Source organism: Polypterus senegalus, chromosome 12 (assembly GCF_016835505.1).
Source record: "Polypterus senegalus isolate Bchr_013 chromosome 12, ASM1683550v1, whole genome shotgun sequence".
Lineage (NCBI taxonomy): Eukaryota > Metazoa > Chordata > Cladistia > Polypteriformes > Polypteridae > Polypterus > Polypterus senegalus.
Window position 1 is genome coordinate 25,582,317 of NC_053165.1, and position 21,617 is coordinate 25,603,933.

The 21,617-nt window shown below is 34.4% G+C and overlaps 1 protein-coding gene across 2 annotated transcripts in view; it reads left to right on the forward strand.

Moving 5' to 3' along the window:
- Positions 1–21,617, forward strand: part of nf2a (neurofibromin 2a (merlin)) — a 106,806-nt gene that overhangs the window by 77,033 nt on the left and 8,156 nt on the right. For both annotated transcript variants that reach the window (XM_039770747.1, XM_039770746.1), the window contains exons 10-15: positions 170–283; positions 5,260–5,382; positions 6,446–6,663; positions 8,907–9,012; positions 11,181–11,308; positions 11,639–11,798. In XM_039770747.1, the coding sequence (XP_039626681.1) occupies positions 170–283; positions 5,260–5,382; positions 6,446–6,663; positions 8,907–9,012; positions 11,181–11,308; positions 11,639–11,798 (849 nt within the window). The remainder of the gene's footprint in view (positions 1–169; positions 284–5,259; positions 5,383–6,445; positions 6,664–8,906; positions 9,013–11,180; positions 11,309–11,638; positions 11,799–21,617) is intronic.

The window sequence follows — 21,617 nt, forward strand, 5'->3', positions numbered from 1 at the left end:
AGCACATAAGTTTGAGATGTCCTAAAATGATCCTGAGAAAAATACAGTATAAACAAATGTATATCATGTAATATATTACAGCTTTAGGGTCATTGGGAGTTAGTGTTTTGAAATTTCAACTTGTACTATGTGCATATGATGAACATTCATCAACTTCTGTATTCTGCAGATCCTTCAGTTATGTATTGGAAATCATGACCTCTTTATGAGAAGGAGAAGGGTGGACTCTCTGGAAGTGCAACAAATGAAGACTCAAGCAAGAGAAGAAAAAGCAAGGAAGCAAGTAAGTGAAAAGGAGAGTGTTTTCATGTAGTAAGGGCATATGATCTGTTAGGCCATACATAATGTATTTTCATAGGGATTTTTTTCATTTATTTTCACTCAATCTTATACCTTATATTTTTTATTAATAATGTCACATTTCTCCTATCAGCTGAGTGAGGAAGGCTTTTGTCACATTGAATTATAGAGTACTGAAGAGTAGTACAATTAGGAATTAGTTATATTTACTAGTTCTACATTTTTAGAGTATGTATGGACAGCAATCAAGTACTAAACCAAATGCATTGGGAGAGATCAAGAATATGAAGAGTGTGTTAATAAAATATATACTGTATATATATTTTTTATAGGTATATTATATATTATTATACAGAACACCCCCAAACCGTTCCTAAAGCACCTGCAAATTGTGAATAACCGTGCCTTTTAAATGCCTGTTTTTATAGTTTAAACCCTAAATACAGTATACCCCCAAAGCACTTTAATTTCGTTGCACACTTGGCTTAATACATTACCTAAAAAATTACCATAATACATTACCAAAAAATAGAATGTAAAGGTAAACCCGTCTTCTGTACAGTACTGTGCTGCTATGTCTTCCATGGTGCTAGAATGTAAAATACCGATGTTACTGGTATACAGTACGTACTGTAATTCATGCAAGCGCATTTTCTTTGGTATGCGCTGTAATTTTCTTTGTTATAAGCAGAGTAAATACATAATAATTTCATTTAATTAAAATACAGTAAAATGTACGGGTACTCACCAATGATGAATGATATTGATGATGATAATGAAGTAGCTCTGCAGTACGATGTAGAGGATTTAAAAATCCTTGGGTGGCGCCTCTTCTTCAGGCGCTTCAGGAGCAGCCATATCTTTGGACGGGTCGTCTTCTGGTGGGGTTTCGTGCTGGCTTATCTTTATAGGTTTCAGGAACATTGTGATGGGAAGTTGCTACATTGTCTCCTGTGGCGAACTGCTGGTACAGTTTCTGTGCTTTCTCACAGATGGTGTTACCGTCCAAGGGGATATTCTTCTTCCTGCAGTCGGTGATCCACAATGCCAAGGCAGATTCCATCCTGACAATATTTGTATTCCTTACGGCCGTTACATTTTTGGCACTATCACAGAAACGTATAGATATGGTACTCCAGATTGCTGCTTCGTTCTTCTTTATGTAGCATGTGGTGCTTTCATTAATGCCATAGTGGCGCACTACTGCAACATAACTTTTTAGTTCCCGGACCAAATCCAGTAGTTCAACCTTCTCCTGGAGTGTTTTAAACTTCTTGTGGCGCTTAGGCTCAGTGCCAGAAGCCTTGGAAGGTGCAGGGCGATTCGGCAACATCTTGTGCTTTTAAGAATAACAAAATGAATACAATAACAAAATGGAAAACACGAGGGCACTCAGATGGAGTTGCGTCACAGGGCAGCAATCAGCGGTTGCTTCCTGTCCTCTCTACAGCATGGTATTGCCATGAAAAAAGCCATAAAAAATTGCGGAGGATATTTGCGCTTTTTGCTAACAATTAATAGTTAGGTTGTAAGGAAAAATCCGCGAACGACTTAGTCAGCGAACCGTGACTACTTCGCAGGGGTCTACTGTGTGTGTGTGTATATATATATATATATATATATATATGTATGTGTATATATATATATGTATATATATATATATATATATATATATATATATATATATATATATATATATATATATATGTATATATATATATATATATATATGTATATATATATATTTTATTGTGAAAGACGCTATATAGCGCCCGACCCGGCACAGGCTACGCAGAGGCACGTGTACAAAGTACACAGGCTTTTTATTTTTCTTCACCCGTGGGCGCACGTCTTCCCTGTGACCCACAGGAAATACACAGTCCCAAAAGCACTCAACCACCACCAACAGCCCTCCACCTTGCACCACCACTCCTCTCAGGCAACCTCGTCCTCTTCCTCCCGATTCTGGCCCCTTAGTGGTGGAGGCTGGCCTGTTTTATACCCCACCTGGAAGTGTTCCAGGTGCTTGACCAGCTTGTCCCACTTGCACCTCCGGGTGGGGCTGATGACTCGTCCAGCTGGGTTCTTGAGTCACCCCATCTCCCAATCAGGCTGTGGAGGACTCCATGTCCCATGGAGCCACGCGGGAGAGTGGGAAATCAACATTGGCCAGGGAGGCTGCCACCTAGTGTCCCGGGGGAGGTATTGAGCTGTCCATGGTGGCTCCCCTGGAACATATGCAGCAGGGGCGTCCCTGCCAGGCATGGGACCCGGCTGTCCATCACTATATATATATATATATATATATATATATATATATATATATATATATATATATATATATATATATATATATATATATATATATATAGTTAAATGACATTGTCTCAAGTATTGACTAGTTATTTCTCTTGAATTTATATCTGACTAGGAAGTATTTGTATATGTGGCATTTTCAAAAATAATATATTGACGTGAAGATGGTTTTGCAAGGAAATTAATGACCGACTAAATTAATATGTAAGACAGTGTTTTTTTTTTCTGGTGTTAGTTGAACACTTCAAAATGGATGCAAGATTAATTTGGTATTCTAGTCTATTTCTCAAGGTTATTTCCAGCATATGATCACCTCTAATGAAATTTCTTAATAAGAAGTTTCAGGTATTGATGAAATTACTTTTCTGTATTAAACTTGAGTCCCTTTTTTTTAAAAAAAAATGTCTTGTGGCCCTATATGAGTTGTATAATAAGAGAACACAAGTTATGACGGACATGAGTGGAATATTTGCCTATTTGTCTTAATGTCATTTCCTTAAAAAGTCCTCTAACCTTAGCCTTTACTATTAATTACTAGTGAGACCCATAAGATTTTGTTAGACTGATTACTTTATTTGATTTGATCCTGTTATAAAGGCTTAAGATGATAGTGTCAGTCAGCTTGAAACAGTTGATTTTTAGAAGGCAAACATTGGCAAACGACTCTTCATGTTGAAGCTTCATTTTGCTGGTTTGTGTTTATGTCAAAAGCAATTAAAGTAAATTATACATTGAAACTTTAAAGTTTATTTATGTTAAACACTCCAATTGAAGTAAATCTGTCAAGGATTATTGAATTGTCTTTGACAGAAATGGCTGTATACCATGTTTCTTTAAGGAAGTAAAATATGTCTATTATTCTTGAGAATTTGCAGTGTTATTTTTTTTTTTTGGTACCCCCACTACGGGTTAGTATGTCTTTTAAGTTAGCATGGTTTTCTCCCTTTTTTTTTTTTTTATAAACTATTTTTTTAATATACTGTGGATATGCCTTGTAATATTTAGTGCTGCACAGAGTCCCATATGAAATAAATATATGAAAGTTTTTAATGATTGTGTGAGACCCATAATATATAGGCCAGATACAGCAAACATATTTCTGTCATTCATGGTGAAAATCATGTCAAACAACTGTGTGACTATACACTTAATAAAATAAGTTATGTTAGGAAATTGTGCTCACAGTGTGTCAAACTTTAAACGTTGACAAACAACTCAAGTATCATTTGGAACTTTATCTTGAGTGAAGAAAGTTAATGATCAGAAATGTAGACATGAAAAGTGAAAAGAAGAAAATCATGTCAAACTGAAAGACCCTGTACTCAGGTGAGTAAATTGAAGGCAGAAGGAGACGTTTTCTGCATAGTACATACACGCTTACATACCTGCTTGGGTAAATGTAGGGGCCAAACGTTATGTTCCTATAGCAGTATAGCCCTCTGTAATAAGAGAGCTTTTATGGTTTTTTTCCTGCTTTACATGAGCACTTTGGTGCAGCAGCAGGTTATTCAAAAGAGAGATTTAGAAAGAAAAGCAGATTTAAAGACTTGAAAGGATTTCTTCAGCAGCCTTTGTTAGAAACCTTTGGCTTACAGAGCTGACTCGTAGACCCTAGTGCCCATGATTATCCCTTAAGAATCAAAAACTTAAGTTTTTTATAAACCAGAGCCTCAGCCAATATGTGAGAATGTGAGTTTTTCAGTTAGCTTAAAGATGGAGGATTGTGGGTGTTGCTCTAAACTGTGACTAAATGTCTTTAAACATCTTGATTTAAAAATGGGGTTACATGCATATTGGGAAATCTTTAAATAATCAGATCAAATTGGAACATTATAGTGCAACGCACCTTCTGTGCAGTACATTGTACAAGCTGTTGACTCTTAGACACATGTCTTCTGGTTCTGTTGTGGCTTTGGGTCTGCAAGACCTGTTCCTGAAGAGTCTCCTCCAGTTTCCAAGGTGTAAGAAATTGTACTTGCTAACACCTTGGCTTCTTTGCAGTTTTTCTAAAAGGAAACACCTACTCTTATTTATGTTATAATGCTTTATCTGTCTTCCTTTGTCAATTGCATTTTTCTCAACAGTATACAGTATTTTAAAGTCCAAATAATAATTCAGAGGGTGTAGCAAAACCACTCTTACAGCAACAGAAGGCTTGTAAGTAATCAACAAAAGTTGAAATAGCTGTAGGAACAGTTTGTATCAGCTTTCAAGTCTTAACTTCCATTGCCAAAAAAAAAACATTTAAGTTGTTAACTCATTACTTGTTTCCTGAAAGAGGCTTTTTTTGTTTAACTTTACACATTACATTATTTATCAGTTTTTTGGTGACCTGAATGTATTCTTTTTTCAATTTCTGGCTGTTTACTGCTTACCTTTAAACCGTTTGAGGTTATTCACTTGACTTGAACTGCTTAAATCAAAAAAAAAATTGAAAAATGGAACTGGTTTTAAAACTTTTGATCAATACTGTAAGAAGGGCAAGATTCTGGGAACCACCTAAAACACAACTATGGTTGGTTGGTTTATTTATTTTTAGCATGGTCTGAAAGCCACTGCCAAGCTGCACTTAAGTAGAAGTCTCCCAAATACAAAATTTTTAAATTGTTAATTGTATTAATGAATAGTTGTGGTTTACCCTAGATGGAAAGGCAGCGCTTGGCTCGAGAAAAACAGCTGAGAGAAGAAGCAGAGCAAGCACGAGATGAGCTAGAGAGAAGACTTCTGCAATTACAAGAGGAGGCCCAGATGGCCAATGAAGCCCTGGTAAATGGAGAACTGTATTTTTGGATTAGAATCATAGCCTGGGTGCAAAGCATTAGGGCTTTGGGTTACGGAAAGAGATTGAAAAGTGAAATCTTTTTGTAGCTTTTACCAATAGTAATGATGATAATAATCTAATAAGTTTCCATTTGAAAATATAACAAACCCCCCAAGACTTTTGGTTGGTGGATTTTTTTTTTTTGCTGTTTCTTGTTTTTGTGGGCTATATATATTTTTTAATAGATTCCTCATTGTAGTGCAGTAGTTCGTACTACAGCCTCACTGCTTTAAGGTCATTAGATATAAAGATACCACGTGAAACTCCATTTTAATCCCAAATCAAAAGGCATGTTAGTTTTATTATTGTCTGTAAGCGTCCCAGGTATAATAAGTGCATGTGCATTAGATTAGTATCCGGTCCTGGTTTGGTTACTGCCTGGAACATTTTTCATGCATAAAAATACATGTTTGTCTTTATAAATATACACCACCCGTACTAACCATAAACTTTTTAGAAAGATTTGAAGACTGTCCCCCTTACCTCTCAAGTAGCATTATGCATTGTTTCCTGCATCAGAAACAATTAACAACTAAATGCAGCAATACTTATCTGTACTGTTAAATTTGTCGTATTTTTAATAGAATAATTAACATGAAACCGTATTATTGCCATCTTGAAGTAGTTTTTTGCAAACTAGTCTAAATAACCAGCCGCTAAAACTCCTTCATTTTGAACAGTCGTAAACGGCAGAAAATTGCTTCTTCTGAACAGAAATTCCTGCAACTATTACTTTACTTTTTCCTGTTTGTTTAATAATTCATTTGATGTACCACTGAATTGATAGTGATTCATTTTTTAATATGGTCAGAAAGCTTTTACTGCATTTAATTAGAAATCTTTTCAGCCTGATTAAAAATTAATTTAATTTAGCTTTGATGTTTATTTTTAATACAAAGTTGAATACATTTTAGATGCTGTTTTCTTTTAATTTTTCAATAGATCAGCTTATTGTAACATTGAGTTGTAAGGTGTGGCTCATTATTTTCAAAATTTGAATGTTTTAAGTTGAGGTCAGAGGAGACTGCAGACCTCCTAGCCGAGAAGGCCCAGATTGCAGAAGAGGAGGCCAAGCTCCTTGCACAAAAAGCAGCTGAAGCTGAGCAGGAGATGCAGAGGATCAAAGTGACTGCCATTCGTTCTGAGGAAGAGAAAAGGCTGATGGAGCAAAAGGTATTGGAAACAGAGATGCTGGCACTCAAAATGGCAGAAGAGTCCGAACGAAGGTGAGCAGAGTTATTACATCTGTGCTTTTATCCCCTCATCTTTTAAAGAAATTTAACAATGCTTGCTGCTTTGTTTTTTGTCTTGTGTGTGACTTTACTACACCCCATACATCGGTGAATTTTTCAGTGTGGCTTATTGCTTAAGAAATTTTAGTTTCAGCGTAATTTTTGGACACAAGTAGACTTTCTTTTCACTATTCACTGTTTCAAGTTCCTGTTTAAGAAATCTAAATTTAAGGATTAAACATCACAACTGCTGCTATCTGTGCCTTGTATGAGATTCTCTTTACTAAAATCTCAGGGGAAGTTGAAGTAATTTTGTTTTTCTATCAAATTCATGAGCATCATAGATTTTATTTTTATTAGAAGTACAACAATCCAAATTTGAGAAATCTGTTTTTAGTAATGTTCAACTGGAAAGCTTGCAAAAAGAAATTCAAGATAAGAAGGTTACAAATTTATGCATGCAGGAAGGAAAAACAATTGAAATACCTAGCAAAACAGAGGCTATGAAAGTAATGGTTTTATTTTATTTGATGAAAGTGGCAGATAAGATGAGAGTACTGCAGTCTCCAACCTTAGAAATAGTTTTGAAACAAGAAAGCCTACCAAAATAGAAGATTAATTTGTTATGAGGTATTATTGTGGTTATATTAGCAATTATAAGGTGTCTCCTCAGAATGCTATAAAGAAATTATTCAAACCTTTTTGTGACAGAAGCTTAATTATTCATTCACTCTGTGTTTTTGGCAGATGCCTCTGTAAAATTAGGAGATTAAATGTTCTCTGCGATTTTATTTTTGTTTTTATTTTCTATGTATCTGTTCTATAATCTTTCAATATCTGTGTTTCCCATATTTTCTCTCTTCTGCACTTCATGGGAAACATAAATGCCTGCATTGTTGTTTAATTTGACTTTCTTAACAAAAAGTATAGGTAGAACAAGTCAATCCTTGTATATTACTTGCTCACCATTAATTCTACCAAGCGTATGCATTTATTTTAAAAAATCAGTTTTATCAAGCTAACAACTACACATTCCAGACATTTAATTCTGTGCTTAAAATTGCTTCTATTGATTCACCTTCCTGGGATTTCAGTTTAGGAGCACTGATTTAGCAGTATAGAGAAACAATTGTTTTTTTTTTTCTCCTGTTGAGGTTTTTTTTTTTTTGGAAAATGATAGTATTTCTGATTTAAACCTGTGGCACAATCTGAGCAGGCCTGACCTCATCTTTCACCTACAAGCCTATTATAGACAATACCACCTCTCTATCTTCGAAGCCAGAACACTGTACAGTATGTGCGTGTGTCTTTTTTTTTTGTTCTTGTTGGTGGTGGGTAGTTATTTGTTTACTTATTTATTTGAGGGAGCTTCTGCAAAATTTTAATTTCCCCTTGGGGACAAATAAAGTATTCTCTCTCTGTCTCTCTCTAATTCACTATCTGTTCCAAGCAACCAGGTAAAATGGAAACTTACATATTTAGACTAGCAAGGCAAACAAATAGAAACAAATATGAAGTCTTTTTAGTATCTAGTGTTATCTAAGTATTCATTGATTATATACTTTCTGTGTGAGGACATTTAACTGGTTTCTGATTTCCAAGGAGAGCCACATGCTCCAATGTGGATATGAGCCTTTAAGCTGTATCTTAAAAGCTTCTGTGTGGCTACTCATACTAAACATTAAATTAGCTTGTGCACTTTTCGCAACTATAGGGAACTGGAAGTATCCAGTGAATGTGCTGCTTGAACACATTTTGTCTATTGCATGTCAACCTGATGATGCCAACAGGTACAGTTCTGTCTCTTTGGACTTCTTATCTTGATATGCAACAAAGCTAAACTCCAGCAACAGATAGTTAATAAAAACTGCATGGAATTGCCAGTCATCCTAGTGGAAAAATTAGAAAATATGGCTGTCAATGTCACAGGATCTTTGTGCCTCTCCTAGAAAAATCGTCTTTAAGCCAGAATTACTTTCAAAAGCCTTATTTTTCTGTTTCACATCATGCACACCCAGATTTAATTTGGTAATTGCAGTTCTAGCAGCAGGGTGACAAATTAGAGAGCTGCCTAATCCCTGTGAGTATCTGTGAAATAATGTAAACAGCTTAGGCATTAGGTGAACAAGATATCCAGGTCATAATGTGCAATAGGTAAATACAGAGCTCTGAGAGTGAGGGACAGTGCTCAGACTCACAGATTGTGCCAATTATATTTCTTTTGTTGTTATGTATAGAGCCAAAGAGGCAGAACAGCTGAAGCAAGATCTGCAGGAAGCACGAGAATCAGAGCGTAGGGCAAAACATAAGCTTCTGGAGATTACAAGCAGGTCACCATATACAGTAAGTACTGCCTCTGAGGCCAGCCTAGCCTTGACTAAGATCGAATTTACAGAAAATCAATACTGATTAAAGCTAATGTACATGCTCTGTATTCATATGTGGCAAGGTGTGTGCTTTATTTTAGTACACTTGATATATACTACCATGAGGTTACCTTTGTGGAAGTCAAGCTTCAGAAGGCAAAAATGCTGTTGATATTTTGCTGCATGGCTGGCTTTATGCGCCTTTGTTAGAGGAGATAAAACTTTGCCAAGATAATATCTTGAGTCTGAATAATACATTGTTAAGAAAAGTGGAGGATGCAAACCTGGCTTACTAGGGGTCACTACAGACACTATGGATATTTCTTTTAAAAGAGAATCTTCCTGTCTTTATCTGTTGACTTTACCCTGCTTAATATACACTGACCCATTATATACTCAGGTGGAGAGAGTATGTTGAGGTCTCAAATCATATTGGCCATATATATATATAGAATATGTGAAAATGACAATTTCTGTGTAAGAAAGCTTTATGTGTCAGTATTGGTTAAATTGCAATCGGAATAGTCCCTCTAGTCATTTGTAGACTTGTAAAAGCTGACTAAAACATTTCCCTGTCAATGTTATTTGCCCTGTATCACAAGAACATTAATTTTAGCCAAGTTTGTTTTTTGTCAGTTAAAACAGCATTCAGGACAGAACAACACAGTAAAACTAAATAAAATAAGTACAAAGTATGATTTACCTTCTGAAGTAATCAACTAAATACAAGCTTTTTTGTTCCCTCTTTGGATATTTTAATTTCTTTCCACAGATTGTTTTCCTTCCTCTCTCTGGATACATAACATAATATGAAAACGGTGTGTTTAAATCTTATTAACAACAGAGGAAAAAAAATAAACAAAAATGCCCTTGCACAAAGTTGAATTTTGTGTATATATTCCCAAACAGACAAAATGATAACACTATAAGTTAAATTTTAATTATATTATCACATGCATTACAAAATATATTCTAACAGATGGTATATCACAAACATTAATACTGAGTATGCCCAACTGGGTGTAACTGCTAGGGGACCAAAATCAGCTTATATATTTTTCTGTTTCATTTTTCCTTTATTTATAGTTTGTTTGTTTCCACCATTATACTGCATTTGCTGTTGGATTCTTAGCAGCACTGCTGATGTTTGTGATGTGTCCTCTATTGGAATGATGAAGGCATTTTATTAATACATGCATTACAATATACATGCATACATACTGTAGAACCACGCATATGTGTACAATTTATTTATCCATTTCCTCATCCTTCTTTTATGCTTACAGCTGTAAGTGCTGTTCACCCATCCACTATCACTGCCTTCTTTTCACGGATGGCATGGCGTACTGTTGCAGATAGTTGTTTTGTAACTGCTGTGATAAATATCATCTTTTCTGTACTTTTTCACCTATTAAATTTACTGTTACTGATCTGTTTAAATGCAGACATATTTGATTTGTTTCCGATTTCCTTCAGTTATTAATCAAAATAAACAAATACTTTTCAATAAGCCAACCACCAGTTGATTATTATTATTTTATGTATTTATTTTATAAATTTAATATGTAACTCACACCATTATTATACACTGAGATATAATCCAGACTGTTGAATTTGTGATCTAGGTCCATATGAGTGAATACTCATGCACATATAAGGTATCATTTTACTCGTCGTTCTTACCTTTAGGGCTTTGATAGTGCTTTACAATAATTTTAAGTTTTTGAAATAACTCCACATTGTGGTTTTGTTCTGTTTACATAGAAAAATATTGGAATTAGAGGATGGGCTATCAGTGGTTGTATTTAACGGTGATAATATGTGAATGTTAGTCGAGAAGTAGTGGGACATCTTTGTTTAGCATTTAGCACTTAAGTGTTCATGTTCCAGAATGTGTCCGAAGGGACCTCATATAGGAAAAGCCAAAAAATGAAAGAGTTACAGAGAAAGATGAATTTTATTTTAATTGTCTAGGTTACTTATTTCCTTCATGTCATGGAGAATTTTCTCCCTTGAACATCACTTGCCTGATGCCTCAACAGAGCGATATTTCATATTTGTATATGGTAAAATCTGTATTTTCTTGTTTTTTGATTAAAAAGTTTCTCCTCCTGTGTTAATTAAACATTGTATTTTTGACTTCAGCCAACCAAGTCCAATACAAATGCTATGGCATTGGAAGCTCCCAGCTTCAACTTCAACCCTGAGAACCTCTCCTTTGATTTTAAGGATACTGATATGAAACGACTTTCCATGGAGATTGAGAAGGAGAAGTAAGTATTAAGAGTATTTCAAAATTTCCTGATGACTTGAGAACTTCTGCTGATGGAGATGAAGATCCAAATGAAAGTGCCCTTAAACTGATTCTACATCTAAGAAAGGTTTTGTTAGTTAATTCATAATTTCGTCTTTCTGCTGTGAAGCCTAAAGTGGCCTTTAAAAAGAGTTTCTTCAGGGTTAAAGAGGACATGTGCATTTGGCTAGAAAAGAGTGAAGACAAAAAATTACTGTTCAGTTTCTGGACCATCCCTGTTAAACAACTGTAAAATTCATGCACTTTTGTGATGCTGATTTTTTAAAATTTATTTTTTTTTTATTTGTAGGGTGGAATACATAGAGAAAAGCAAACACCTTCAAGAACAACTTAATGAACTTAAAACAGAAATTGAGTCATTGAAACTGAAAGAACGGGAGACTCCTTTAGACATCTTGCACAGTGAAAGCTCTGAGAGAGGTGGAAGTAAGCAGAGCACCATTAAAAAGGTAACCTCAAAAAAACAGAACCTCAAAATCAGAGAAGTGTTCTTTTTCACTAATTAAAATGTGGTCCCCTTGAGTTTAGTATTATTTTTAATCAAAGGTCTTTGTGACTGGATTTGATTGTTTACGGTAGATAATACACTTCTCTTTTACTCTTAGATGTTTTTTGAGTCCTCTGTTAATGATGTTTATGATCAAATACAACATTAAACCTTTTTTTTAGGTTTTTCTCCAGTAGAAGGAGTCATTTGTCAAGTCAGAAAAGATCAGACTGGTGCAGTATGATGGTATAGATAAGAGATTTTAAAACAACACTGATTGAATATTTATTCTTGACGTGGTTCTTAGGTGTGATATGTACTTCTGTTGCACATTTACATTTATAAGGACAAGCACTCTCTACACTTCAAGTATATTGTACTTTAAATAAAAGCCACATGCTATATGTGCAAAATTGAAAAAAATACTACATGCATGGATACATTTGTAATTGGGCAGTTAACATTTGCACTTAAATTCTAGTATTTAATGCTTTGTTGTTGAAGTTAACTTTGCCTGTTTGTATTTTAAATATTATATAATATAATTACAAAAACTGAAACTAATTTTCTTTATTCCTGAATTCACACAGCCGTCAATGTTCACAACAAACTACAGTAAGGACTTTGTTCTTTCCACTGCACTTAAAGCAAGAAAATCAAATATAATAATATATTAGATTTTCTGCAAATAAATTGAGGTGACTGGCTTCTGATTTTTAAATTTAATTGTTGTAGTCCTGTGGCTTTTATTGATATATGATGATTCTCTGACTTGTTCTTCGTGAAAACACCACACAATTCCATTATATGGCAATTGCATTAGAACAAGAAGAATATCTTTTTTAGTAAGTTTTTAGCAAATAAAGGAAAAACTTGCATCACCAAAGGGCACTTGTGACAGCTGAGAATGCGATCAAGCTTGTTAGTTTGACGTGAAGTGCACAAGCACACGACAGTGTTATCTGAGCAAAATAAAAAAAGGGGATTATTTTTAGTGATTTGATTTTTGATTTTATTTTATTATCCTGTTATAATTTTAAGTTTGTTTGGTGACTAAGCATTAAGCAAACTAATACATGAGATTATTTAAATTATAAATTCAATATGCAAGTATATTGCTTTGGTAACATATATTACAGGTTATAATATTGTCATATGAGCATGCTGAAAAGTTTAGTTTTTCTTTTTACTGCTTTTGATCCTATTATTTAAGGTAAAACAAAGTCATTTAGTTAATTTTAGTATATTTTTGTATAGAGCACTACTCTTAAGCGAAGTCAGGCATAAAATGATTATACAGATTTACAGATACACTGAAGTTAATAATTATGAAGTGTTTATATACATTAATACACGTTTCACTAAATAAAATGTAATAATAGAAATCCATGAAATTAGAAATTAGGCTAAAAAAGGAAATGGTATAGCAAAATGCCAGTGGACGAGAGGAAAACAAAAAAATCCACTTAAGCTGATGGTGATAACGACATGGATAACTGATGTTTATACAGCTTAGTCGTTTGCCCCCCCAAATCTTTTTCTTCCACTCTCCACTCTGCTGGGAATCTGTTGGGTTGAGACCCATTCTTTTCATTTCCACTTGAAAGAAAAACTCCACTCACCCACAGTTATACAAAAAAAAAAATTGGTTCTTGTCCATGGTCATTAAGTTTGATTTCAGCTGACTTAAGCCAGCTGGACACCTTTTGCCTTCTGGGTCTTCTTCAGTGCCCTGTGCAACCCATTGTAGTCTATAAATGCAGTCAAGTGTGACTGAATAGTCCTGTTTCAGTAACAGTTTATGGCTAAGTGTCCCAGCCATTTGAGCATTGGTAATTCTGTGGCCAGGAACAGTAGTTTAGGCATAGTACCAGTTGCCCCAATAGCTGCAACAGAATGAAAAGAAGAAAAACAATTTGAAAGCGATCATTAATGACCACTATTGATTGCCAAAATTATTCAGTTTAATTGTGGGAACAAAAATCATCAGTTTAGTTTAATCTAGCTAATTTATAGTAATGGAATGGGAATTCTTTATATTAGCAGGCAAATATTTGAACATTTGTCTATACAGACTCTGCCACACACAGTAGTCTTTTTTTTTTATCCTTGGCATTTTTAAAAGGATGACTTCTTGCAATTGTAGAACTCACAGTGGAATAAATAAATAGATAAATGCTCTTAATTTAAAAGTACTGTTAAAAATCTGTGTGCAAGAAGGAGAATTTTAATCTTGGCCCTAACCTTAACTGGAAGTCGATGTAGGGATTAAAGATCTGGAGTTACCATCAAAGTATTTGTAGTAATCCTAGCAGCACTTTTTTAATTAACTGTCTGCTGTAAATAAAACCACTTGAGAATTCTGTAAGTGAAGTATAGCTGTATGTAATTATACTTAAAGTAAATACATTAATTATCTTTTCTATGTAATACATACTGGGGAAAAAAATAGTTTTATGCTGATTAAACAAAACTCACATTTAGGGTCTCTAATATAAAAGGTAGTGTTTTTAATGTATACAGCATTTGTAAAAATTAATAAAATATCTGTTTTTTTTCCATTATTAAAAGCAAGTAGCTATCACTCATCCAGTATTTACCACACTGAGGCAATTAATCAAAGACACAACTGGAGACTTTCATTAGATTTGTTTTGATAAATACAGATGAGTGTCACTTCTATAAAAGTGCTTGTTAACATTGGTTTTCAACTGAATCTCCTAAAACTAGCATGTAGAGAGAAAGCAGCAACGGTCCCAGCTGCTGACACTTTAAGACAACATGTCTGACTTCAGTACTTACTGATGGATGGCTGTCTTCAGATTTCTGTAAATAATGAAATCAATTTGCTATGTTGAACTAAGCAACAAAGGCAAGACACCTGGCAGCCTAACATGATTCTCCGTCCTATGTCAGATAATGTTGTTGTGAAGAAGTGTTTTTACGGTATTGCAGCATAATAATTATCATGTTTCCTCTGTTAGATGATATTAGAATTGTTTCTTTAAAGTCACTCATGTTAAGGACAGATAAAAAGTTTTTAAATACTGTAGGTTTTTGTGTTTTAAGTGAGTCTGAAGCTGCAAGCTTTTACTTTTCAAGAACTTTAGAAAGAAAAATGTCAGAAGTTGATCTGTTATTTCTAAGTATATTAAGGTGTAATAAAGCTGTTAACACTGGATGCATTAAATGCAAAGGGAATATGGCCTGTTGGTAAGCTTATATTTATAATACCAAAGAATTGGTGCTACAAATAATTATTGTTTTATTTTTAGTTTGGTTTATACAGGGTCTAATGGACAGGCTAATTTCATTTTAGAAATCAAAGGAAGAATTTCCTGTTTTGTTGTTCAATTAGTTATTTAAGCGGGACACACATTATAACCCCACATTTCAAAATTTCATTGTCTTGTGCAGACTTTATTCTTAACTTACCTAGCTTAATCCTTATAAAGATGAAATCAGTGCAATTAATGAAGAGCAAGATTTCAATTCAGAATGTATTATTGGTTAAACTTATTGTTTTAAAAGCTTTCTTATAGATGTTAGCAGTGCCCGTTCATGTTTTTGTAAAACCTTTAATTCAGTTATTCAAAATCTATGTTCTTGGTGTCAGCATTCTTGTTTAAGTGTGGGTGTATTACTTTTAATTTGAGTAAGTCTCTTTAGCTGTTCTGCTTAGACAGGACCAACAACGTGTAAAAACAGTTTCAGAGACATATTATGGCCATATGTCAATTGATCTATATTGCTGTCCAGAATAGGTTAGAATTTCTCACAATATCCATCCATTCTGTGTAGGGATTTGGAACATTTTTCATTTAGTGAAGTGATACATCGTATGCTTACGGTAAAACAAAATACAATTTCAGATTTCCTTGCTAAACATTAAACAAATGAGAATAATAGGGAAACAGTACTCACTATAGACATTCATTAACAGTCATTTTGCAGTCCTTCTGTGTCTCGTGTATTCACTTCTTGCATTCCACTTTGCTTGACACATCTGGAGCACAGAGCCAGGGACCCATTTCTGTGTGAGGACCTGCTCACATTGATGGTGACTGTCAGGCAGCTGGTCACGTCTTATGGATATTATTATCCAGGACATCTCAAAGGCTTTTCATTGGGTTAGGATTACAAGAGAAGACAGATCAGGGCATCACCTGCATCATAGCATTCAATATATTTATGACCACAGCAAGTATGAGTGACCTACATTGTCCTGCTGTAGTGTTAGAGTGAGCAAGGGGCACATTGACAGGTCATCTAGCTTGTAACCACTAGCACCAGGTAGCTTGTACCTAATGCAGACTTTGTTGTTTGCTGGCAGTTTCAGCAGCAATGTGGATGGCAAATCTGAAACGATCTGTAAAGGGAACCAATCTGATGTGTTGGACCTGCACTTGTATGGTCACTTCAGGGTGACCACATCCTGAATGGTCATCTGTTCTGCTGGTTTGCTGAAACCTTTCATGCAATGTACACATAGTGGAGGGGCATAAACAATAGTGTCTGGCAATGCTGGCACATAACACACCTACGGGCAGCATGGATGAATTAGTTTTCTAATTCTCATTGCATTTCTTTTTTTTTTTCCCCTCCCTTAGCTTACAAATTTTGCATATCAACACTACTAATAATTACACCTAATGTAATTATGATAAGATCTCTTCCAAGTTTTGCAATCTGGAAAAACTCTAATGAGTTTACTACAGGGTTTCCCAAACTTTGTTTTTTTTTAAATTCGTCTGTATAATTCTTATACAGTTCCAAGTCACTGTAATGAGTACCTGCCCTGTTATGCTTCTAGGTTCAGCCTGTTACTGGATTTTTTAAGGAAGGATGAATGGTACTGAACATTGGCATCTCTGTCGAAAACAAAAGCTTTATGTTCTTGATTAATATTAATAATACTAAAATGAAATGTTAGATATTGGCATCTTATAATTAATAATTGTTAATATTTTTTTTCTCCTCATTGGATATTCTCTATTAGTCTGCTGATTTCTAAATTTTTTTGAAAAGTATACAACTAATAAGTTCACCAAAACCAAAATGTATTATAACATAGGTGCATCAGACCAGAGAGAGAAAAAAAGTCGCTGAGCATACTACTCATACTAGGTCAAGAAATATAGCACTCTTTTGTAAAAAAAAATCTGTTAGTCATGTAGTTGCCAGGCAGTCTGGATCCTAGCATGAATTGGCTCAAAGAGGTGCAAGTGAAAAAGGGCAATGGGCACAATTTGGCACAGATGCTGGTCACAGAATAGAAGAATGGGGCTGAATGAGAACGAGAGTAGTGGAGATTTGCTGCTGAGATGCTGTAAGATGGAGTGATGGAACTAAAACGCAACGTAGCATGAAGACTTGGCTTTGGCTGCTGTGTAACCTACAGTTGCTTTTAAGGTTTCCTCAACTACCAAATTGCCGTTTTGCGCCCCTATACCATTCCGGCTGACAACTGTAGTGCTAGTATATAACTTCACTGACACAGGACTATTTTCATTCAAAATTGTAGAATATTTTGTGATATGTTAAAATAAAACTACATAAGGAAATGTAAAGACAAAAAGATCGTGAACCTCACCAGGCTGGCAAAACCCTGGTTTATTAGATAGAGAAAATGTTTACTAATGGGATCTGTTCCCACATCTTATGTATGTAAATATTATTGTAGTTATGCCTTACAACACAAAGAAAAATGGTTTCTTGCTAGTATAGGTATTGCAGGACCCCCACATTAGTTTTTTTTTAATATAACAGACACTTTCTGGTAACCTTACAGAACATTTCCATTATTCTGTAAATTAGTTTGCTCATTTTCATGAGCACATTTGCCTTGACTGGTCCAGTCACAAATATCCCTTCATGATCAATCAATCATCATTAAAATGTGCCACACTTTTTTTTTTTTTTTTTTTTATATATAAAACATTATGTGTCTTTCAGGGCCATGCAAAAGCAGTGTTTGTTAATAAACTATTAATGATGAAATGGATTAAATGAATATGAATAAATAAGTTTGTGTCATTGTAATACAGAGAACCTCCTGTTTTAACTTTATCAAATCAAATTCTTCCAATTTATTTTGGCATTTTTTTATATGAAGGAGAGTTATTTTTATAACAAATTAATTGGGAAAATTGTCTTTCTTATGTGTCACCATTTAACTTAAGCTGTTTTTGAAGATTAGTTTGTGTTCAAGGTAATATGTAAAGTCATGGTTTAATACACTTTACGCATATGGAGAAAGTTACTTGTAAGACAAGATAATTTGCTTTAGTTTTTCAAAACAACAGCAAGTGTCCAAATGAAGTCAACAAATGGTTGTTAGGGTGGTGAATGAAAGCCGTTGCTGCAATCCAGTGTTTGTGCGTAGTAGAGCATATTTCACAGATTTTCGCAGATTATCAAAACCCACACAAAAATAAGTGAACTGTCTCAAACCTGCACATTCATTTTGTGTTTTCTATTACCAGATGTTGTAAAGCCTGGTGCAGTTGAACCCTGTCAGTTTTGGAGTTTATTTAAGAATCATTTCCTGAGAACACAGAGCATATTTGATTGACATTTTAGAAAATTAAATACAGTGGTGCCTCTTACTTCAAACAATTCTAACTGTGAACGGTAGAGTTCAAATGCTAAATTCGAGAGAAATTTGATTCTGAGTTCGAACAATGCTTCTACGTTTGAACTGAAAAAATGCAGCAACAGATGGCACTTAGGCAGCAAGCATAAACATCATCTGTTGTGCGCCCAAGTCATCTCTTGCTTCTCTGCGTGAAAGCATCTCTCGTCTTAAGTTCATGTGTTTTCAGTACTTTTTTCACTTTATTTTTGGTGGGTCTTGTTTTATGTATGTATATATGTGTGTGTGTGTTGTTGTATATATATATATATATATATATATATATATATATATATATATATATATATATATATATATATATATATATATACATATATATATATATATATATATATATATATATATATATATATATATATATATATACATATATATATATATATAGATATATATACATATATATATATAGATATATATACATATATATATATAGATATATATACATATATATATATAGATATATATACATATATATATATATATATATATATATATATATATATATACATACATATATATATATACACACATATATATATATATATATATATATATATATATATATATATATACACAGTGGTGTGAAAAACTATTTGCCCCTTCCTGATTTCTTATTTTTTGCATGTTTGTCACACAAAATGTTTCTGATCATCAAACACATTTAACCATTAGTCAAATATAACACAAGTAAACACAAAATGTAGTTTTTAAATGATGGTTTTATTATTTAGGAGAAAAAAATCCAAACCTACATGGCCCTGTGTGAAAAAGTAATTGCCCCTGAACCTAATAACTGGTTGGGCCACCCTTAGCAGCAATAATTGCAATCAAGCGTTTGCGATAACTTGCAATGAGTCTTTACAGCACTCTGGAGGAATTTTGGCCCACTCATCTTTGCAGAATTGTTGTAATTCAGCTTTATTTGAGGGTTTTCTAGCATGAACCGCCTTTTTAAGGTCATGCCATAGCATCTCAATTGGATTCAGGTCAGGACTTTGACTAGGCCACTCCAAAGTCTTGATTTTGTTTTTCTTCAGCCATTCAGAGGTGGATTTGCTGGTGTGTTTTGGGTCATTGTCCTGTTGCAGCACCCAAGATCGCTTCAGCTTGAGTTGACGAACAGATGGCGGACATTCTCCTTCAGGATTTTTGGTAGACAGTAGAATTCATGGTTCCATCTATCACAGCAAGCCTTCCAGGTCCTGAAGCAGCAAAACAACCCCAGACCATCACACTACCACCACCATATTTTACTGTTGGTATGATGTTCTTTTTCTGAAATGCTGTGTTCCTTTTACGCCAGATGTAACGGGACATTTGCCTTCCAAAAGTTCAACTTTTGTCTTATCAGTCCACAAGGTATTTTCCCAAAAGTCTTGGCAATCATTGAGATGTTTCTTAGCAAAATTGAGACGAGCCCTAATGTTCTTTTTCTTAACAGTGGTTTGCGTCTTGGAAATCTGCCATGCAGGCCGTTTTGCCCAGTCTCTTTCTTATGGTGGAGTCGTGAACACTGACCTTAATTGAGTCAAGTAAGGCCTGCAGTTCTTTAGACGTTGTCCTGGGGTCTTTTGTGACCTCTCGGATGAGTCGTCTCTGCGCTCTTGGGGTAATTTTGGTCGGCCGGCCACTCCTGGGAAGGTTTCACCACTGTTCCATGTTTTTGCCATTTGTGGCTCTCACTGTGGTTCGCTGGAGTCCCAAAACTTTAGAAATGGCTTTATAACCTTTACCAGACTGATAGATCTCAATTACTTCTGTTCTCATTTGTTCCTGAATTTCTTTGGATCTTGGCATGATGTCTAGCTTTTGAGGTGCTTTTGGTCTACTTCTCTGTGTCAGGCAGCTCCTATTTAAGTGATTTCTTGATTGAAACAGGTGTGGCAGTAATCAGGCCTGGGGTGGCTACGGAAATTGAACTCAGGTGTGATACACCACAGTTAGGTTATTTTTTAACAAGGGGCAATTACTTTTTCACACAGGGCCATGTAGGTTTGGATTTTTTCTCCTAAATAATAAAACCATCATTTAAAACTGCATTTTGTGTTTACTTGTGTTATATTTGACTAATGGTTAAATGTGTTTGATGATCAGAAACATTTTGTGTGACAAACATGCAAAAGAATAAGAAATCAGGAAGGGGGCAAATAGTTTTTCACACCACTCTGTGTGTGTGTGTGTGTGTATATGTGTATATATATATATATATATATATATATATATATATATATATATATATATATATATATATATATATATGAACTTGAGGCAGGTTTAGGACTTTGATGGAGCTTTTGCTGCCTCATCCTTTTCTTTCTGAGCCCTTTGTTTGTTATTATTTGTACTTGCATATAGTATTATTGAATCCCCTCAGGATAAATACAGGATATCTTGAAATGATAAATAAAAAAAAGGTTAAAATAGCTCTGCTGCTAACAGAGCTGTCCCCTACATGTTGAAATGCAGGTGTTCCATTTTTCTATTTTTACTTTAAATTATGTGTATTTGCTGTTTAAGTTTATTGAAATGGGTATTGTTTAGGGTCTGGGAATGGATTAATTCACTTTCCATTACTTCTAATGGGGGGAAAATTGATTTGGACAATTCAGAGTTCAAATGTTCTAATGAAACAAATTAAGTTCGAAGAATGAGGTACCACTGTATTAAACACTGGCACATTTATCACATTACTGTTTAATATGTGACATTTATTGAACATTATTGTGTACCAAAATATGAAATCATCTACATTAATTAAACAGTCACTTGTTGAGAAATATTGCAGAAACTTGTTCAAAAGTCAACTTTACCAGTTGTCTGCACATTTTATAGTTATATGGGCTGTCTGGAAAGTCTGAAATTACAGGCTTATAATTAGCATTGTTTTCTTTCAGAATATGATTAGTGGATGAATAGTTATATCTAAAATACAACTGAGGCATATTTCCAGGCATTGGTAGTGTGTTCATGCAGATGTATACAGCTGTGACAGACAGATACAATGAGAAATACTGAGAGAAAGCAATTGGTCTTTCTCACTTTTCAACATCCATCATTTCTATCGCATTTCCATTGTGTTGGTGGTGCTACAACAAAAGAAGAAAAATAGACTTGTAGAATTTACCC